Consider the following 5757-nt stretch of genomic DNA (forward strand, 5'->3'; position numbering starts at 1 on the left):
CCGCCTTCCGTGCGCCCCGTTTGGGGCGACTTCAGCCACTCCATGTCCCCTAAACGAGGAGAGGGCACCGAGCTCGCACAAACCTCCATACCAGAAATTATTGTTATTAATAATAGAGCCTCAGTTCCGTGTCCCGTAGCTCACAACCTAGCGCAAAGATCCCCAAGCCGCCCTCGGCTCCGGCGTCAGGGAGCTGCAGGGACCAGGGGCCGCGTCTCGAGGCGGCTGATTTAACCCAGCCCGCCAGCTTCTGTCCCCCCTTGCAGAATTAATGGAAATAACGATGAAATACCTGGTTAGAACCCTCAAAAGAAGAACAAACAAGCGGTGGACGCTCGCAAGCCGAGCAGGAGGCCAAGGCCGCTGACTCCTTGCAGGAGCTGGGAGAAGATTCCAGGCTGGGAAGAGGCCCCGCTGGGAACGGCCCTTGCCCTAGAGGCCTKTTCCACAGAGCACCTGGCAACGAAACCGCTCTGACTGCAAGGACAGCACTGCGCAAAATAACACCCCAGAGCTGCTTTTGGAACCACAGCCCCTCGCGGCTGAGGCACAAGAGAAGGCGGTGGTTTATTTGTTGTTTTCACAGCAAAATATCCTCGGCCCAGGAGCTGCTTTGCCTGMTGATGTTTCCCTATTCTCTGCACTGCTCACTACAGGGACTCGCTGCTCCCTCCCCGGGACGTGCAGGGACGCGGGAGACTCCCGTGCCCACGTGTGCAACACCAGCCCCACAACACCTCTACACAGGGAACTGTAATCTAACCTCGATAAATAAAACCAAATGTTTATTTACACCAAAGAATTCCAACACTGGATCTTTCACATATGAAGGACAAGGTATATATACACAGCAAGGGGTAGCAGGGCTGTAACAAGGGTGCTTTTTTTTGTTGTCAATGATAATATTTGTCCACAATTACTGATCTACCATTTCAGTTTAAGTTAAAGTCTGCTYGCTCCTTCCTCTCAGTGCATATTTACAGGACTGTGAGGTAACTGGTATTCTCACCACATGGCACGTGAGGGAGGGGATGGTGGGTGAAGATGTGCTATCTGACTTGGCGCAGTCTGATTTTTTCCAGCTTTAAAGTAGCCACCAGCTTGAAACCTATATGAACAATTTAAAAATAATATACTCAATAACAAACTAATTCCAGAGATCCAAGCCAAGCAATGGCAGGAAGAACCCTCCATGAGAAAGGTGCTGATCAGAGTACGGCTTCCTCTACAGGAGCACCTCTTCCAGGAAACGGCAAGGACTTCAATTCGATCGACAACTTTATGCTTTAAGACTAGAATTACATGCAAGGGAGTGAGTTGGCCTTCTGCTTGGCTCCTAAGGAGACATGATTCAATCAAAATAGGGTTTTAGACATTATCTGCACTTCTTTTACGTTTATTACCACTTCTCCATACTGGAATTGTCTCCTCAGTGTACCCCAGCTGAGTCATATGTAGGATACAGGGTTAAAGTGACCAGTAACTTTGCAAATCCCCCTCCCCTGCCTCATGAAGACTTGGTTTGGTAGTCTCTGGAGAACGGCACAATCCCCCAAGGTGTAGGCTGGTGGAGGAGTAATGGTGGGAGCATGAAGAGAAGAGATTTCCAGCAGGATGCAATAGCTTGGAAATGCTGTTGGTTCATCTCTGTTCTTAAATGAAGAGTATTGGGGTTTTTTTTTGGGGGGGGGGRAAAAGAACTGTCCGAGAAATATTCCATCTGTAGGTATTTTCAGGGAATCCCCTGAGTTACGAAAAGTTCAAGTAAAAAAAGAAAAATCAGCCTATAATAATTTTGTATATAATGACTGAACTACTATAAATCCACAAGCAACAGTTCAGACACGGTGCCTCCAAAGCGCTCCATCCCCTCCCTCCCCTGCCAGGCACGAGCTGCGGCTGGGCAGAGGTGGAGGGGAAAGCTCTTCCCCACCCGACTCAGCCCAGGCAGCAGGAGACAGGAGCCGTCACTACTGCTGAGCTCCCGCCGCGGCTGGAACCGGCATCCCCAGGGTGGTGGTGGCAGAAATGACGGGTGAGCCTGCTAGGGGTCCGAGGGGTGACGGTGTTGGCACTGAAGAGATCCCTGAAACAAAGACATTAAACAGGAGTTAGAGGAAAAACAGTGCATCACTTCCCACGACAGCAAAACTTCTTCAATGAACTGTTATCTCTGCGGTTCAGTTTGGTGGCACTTGGTTTTATTCCACAGCTTCCAAAAATAAACTGAGATGAAAGTTATTCTGCTGCTCTCTGAGGAGAGCTCAGAGTTGAATGCACACAAGCGTGTCCTAAGGGCACATGTGGCCCTGTGTGACAGGATCACTGCCCTCCAAGCTGCTTCCAAAACATCCAGCTGCAAAGCAATTTTTCTTTAAAGTAAGACTGAAAGAAAAGAAYAGATCAAGCTGCACAGAGGCTACTTATCACCGTCTCCTTGCACTTGTCATCAGCCCCAGGAGATGACCTAATGCTCCCCGGCAGAATTCCCTCTCCTGGATCCCGATATCCACGCAGTTATTATAAACGCTTTAAACTGCCGGGCACCGACGCAATGTGAGCACTGACCTGACATCATGCTGGCACTGCTGACGGGAGTGCTGCCCCCGGGCATGGTGGAGGAGCCCATTCGAGCCTGGTCTTTCACGATGGGATCTAGGAGGAAGCCAGCAGCGTTAGGGCCGTGGTGGCACCGGYGTCCTGCCTGCCCTGGGCACAGCAAGCCCTGCCAAGCTGCCTGCGCCGGGACTCACAGCAGCTCCCGCCTGCAGCCCTGCCCTCTGGCTCCACTGGGAATCACCCAGGAAAGAACCAGGGAGGTGGGATAACTCCAAGTGGCTCAAATAATGTGCCTTCTAGCGTGGGAGTGCTGCTTGGCAGTGAAAGCTGAAGGACATGAAGGCGAGGTCAACCTCTTTATGCAAATTAATAAAACCAACCCTACGGTTCTAACCCCCTAAACTGGGTTTATGTAGCAAGCAGTAAGATCTTCACAAGTTACAGTAACACTGCATATAAATACACATCCCACAGTAGCTTTTGAGTTGCAGCGAGCTCAAGTGACAACTGATGTCTTTCATAAAACATCCCCATTTTAAGCACTACCTCTTTATTTTCAGCTGCACGTAAACAATGCTACCATCTGAACAGAAACAACCCCTTCCCAGTTCACAAACCCATATGGAGCTCCTATCTCTATAAGGCCCTGGAAGTGACATTTGCCAGAGGCAGGGCATGAACTGTTGAGGCAACAGCTCATGGTAAGAGTTGGTACTTACAGAAGTAGGGGTGTTCCATGGCTTCTCTCGCTGTGAGTCGTGACTGGTGATCATATCGCAGCAGCTTGTCTAAGAAATCCAGAGCTTCTGGACTTACCAGATGTTGGTTCTCGCTGTGAACAAAGCGCTCCCATCGCTTACGGGAGTGTCTGCAGAAAACACACACAAAGGAGAGCGATGGGGACACAGTGACGAATGCCACGTCTGCAAAAAGCCAGACTGCACAGGGCACACATGCAGTGCCACCATGCGGGCGCAGCAGCCACGGCCCTCGGCACCACACGCACTGACGTTCAGCATGAACTAACAGGCCTGAATCCCCATCTTCTGCTCTGCTCTAACCCCCCCAGCACCAGTTCTTTCTAATTTTGTCCATGTCACACATGAAATAACTCCAGGCAAATGTCATCTTAAGCAGTAGCTGATATCCTGCACTGTAATTCTCAGAAACACTGGTACTTGTTTCCTTGCTAGAATACCAAGAGAACATTTGCCTCTAATGCTTCAGCTCCAGCAGTTCATTTTCTGTCTAAATGTCATTTAAAAACGTTTTGGGTGAATCTGCAGAGAAGGACCTTCCTGGGGAAGCAGTGGTAAAAGGGACCGGGGCCACAAAGCAACTGCTGTCTAGAATCCTGGCACAGCCTCTTCCCCTCAAGCACAAGTGCTTGTTTACTTAAAGGTCTGTTGCCGAAGCAGTAGCTGTGCTGGTTTACCAGGGGCTTACAGGCTTCTGGGCTGCCCTGGACCTTGCCTCACCTGCCCAAGATGTCATTGAAACGTGGATCCAGTTCAATGTTGTATTTGTCGATGTAGTCRTACAGATCTTCTGTTCCCAGCACCTTGGCTATCCTCACCAGCTGGGAAAAAAGAAAACAAGTCCCACTGTGAAAGAACAGCAATGCCCAAGCCAGCACAACGACACTGCAGTGGCAGGATCCTTGGGAGCCTGAGCCTGGTCTGAGTGCTGTGATCCAGCAGCCACAGCACTGTGGCTCCTACTCCTCCAGCCACATGGAATTGCAGGTATCAAACACGCTTGATACTCACTCAGACTTGATATCTCATAATCCAAAGCAGCCTGGAAAGAGCTGCATGCCCTAACCACCATAAAAACTTAAACCCTGCAACACTAATTCTCTTGATAGCCAACTCCTCAAAGCTAYCAGGGCTGGAAGACAAAAATAACCAGACAAAAAACCTAGAAGCTTTGTGACTTGTCTGTAAAGTGCCAAGTGCCATGCTGGAGGGCTCCAGGGAGAAGGTGTGAGGAAAAGGTGGTCAGTGTTCTAAATCTGAACACATTAGCTCAGATRCAGAGCACAGATTAAAAGTACAAGACTTTTGGTTTGAAGGTAACACAAAGATTTCAGAATCTATATAAAACCACTGAATTCAGTTTCCATAGAGGGAAASAGAGCAGAGCAGGGACTTTTCACCTCGCTTAACCTCAGGATCTATGTACCAGGACACACCAGCCTTAATGTAACTATTGTTATAATCTTTCTAGATACCTACTGAGTAGCTCATGAATACAAAGTTTTACAAATCTACTTCTCTTTAATTGGTTAGATGCTTTAGAAAAGGCATATGGCTTCAAACTGAGCAAAAAAAACCCTACAAAAATATTTAAATTATCCCATCCCCTGACAGATCTGTAAGCAGAAAACTTTCATTGTGCTAAGTGAACAAAAAACAGACGCAGCTCYCACCTGATCATAGTTGTCGTGGCCATGGAAAAAGGGCTCCTTTCGGAATATCATACTAGCCAACATGCAGCCCAAACTCCACATATCCAGACTGTAATCATACATCTGTACGAAACCAGAAACACAATTCAGCTTTCAATGAATTAATGTTGTGAAGATTTTTTTTTTTTTTTTTTTAACAGGGTCCCTCCCTCCAACAATTCCAGTCTGGAAACAGACTGGGGGGTGCTCATGCATCCACAGTGCTTGACCACTGTGTGCCAGTTATGCAAACTGGGTAGAGCAATTAGCAAAACAGCAGGTATCCTATTTCCAACCCTCTGCAGTAAAGACTGCTGCTTCTTAACTGTTTTCACTACAGACCAGTGTGTTGTGAAGTACTGGAAAAACTAGGTTGAGAAGGGAAGTTTGAAGGCAAGAACAACATGGACAGATGAGGAACTGCCTTAATACAGCATGAGAACAGAAAATGTGAGAGCAACCAGGAACCCTGCTTCTTCCAGCCCACAGCMCTTCAATAATGCAAACTGCCCTCAGATTACTAGATGCTTTTACAGCTTAATTTAGGAGTTCATACACAGCACTAGCTATTCTCCAAAGCATTTTCTTTTATTATTTTTTTATACCTTACAACATCAGCCTTGCTAAAAATTACTCAACATTTGCATTCCAAGATCCATGATGATAATTCTGTGCACCTTCCTTAGATCCTGAGATGAGTTATTAATTTAATTCAGTGTCTTTACAGCCACTTTTTTTTTTTTTTTTTT

At 47.5% G+C, this 5757-nt stretch overlaps 1 protein-coding gene across 1 annotated transcript in view; it reads right to left on the minus strand.

Annotated features, from left to right (window-relative positions):
* Positions 1 to 1023: 1023 nt before the first annotated feature.
* Positions 1024 to 5757, minus strand: part of CSNK2A1 (casein kinase 2 alpha 1) — a 9429-nt gene continuing 4695 nt past the window's right edge. The window contains exons 8-12 of the mRNA XM_026042012.1: positions 4991 to 5092; positions 4038 to 4138; positions 3279 to 3427; positions 2569 to 2655; positions 1024 to 2086 (exon numbers count right to left, since the gene is read on the minus strand). Of these exons, the coding sequence (XP_025897797.1) occupies positions 1971 to 2086; positions 2569 to 2655; positions 3279 to 3427; positions 4038 to 4138; positions 4991 to 5092 (555 nt within the window). The 3' untranslated portion in view covers positions 1024 to 1970. The remainder of the gene's footprint in view (positions 2087 to 2568; positions 2656 to 3278; positions 3428 to 4037; positions 4139 to 4990; positions 5093 to 5757) is intronic.

This window comes from Nothoprocta perdicaria, unplaced genomic scaffold (assembly GCF_003342845.1).
Source record: "Nothoprocta perdicaria isolate Ctin4 unplaced genomic scaffold, notPer1 scaffold_3, whole genome shotgun sequence".
NCBI lineage: Eukaryota > Metazoa > Chordata > Aves > Tinamiformes > Tinamidae > Nothoprocta > Nothoprocta perdicaria.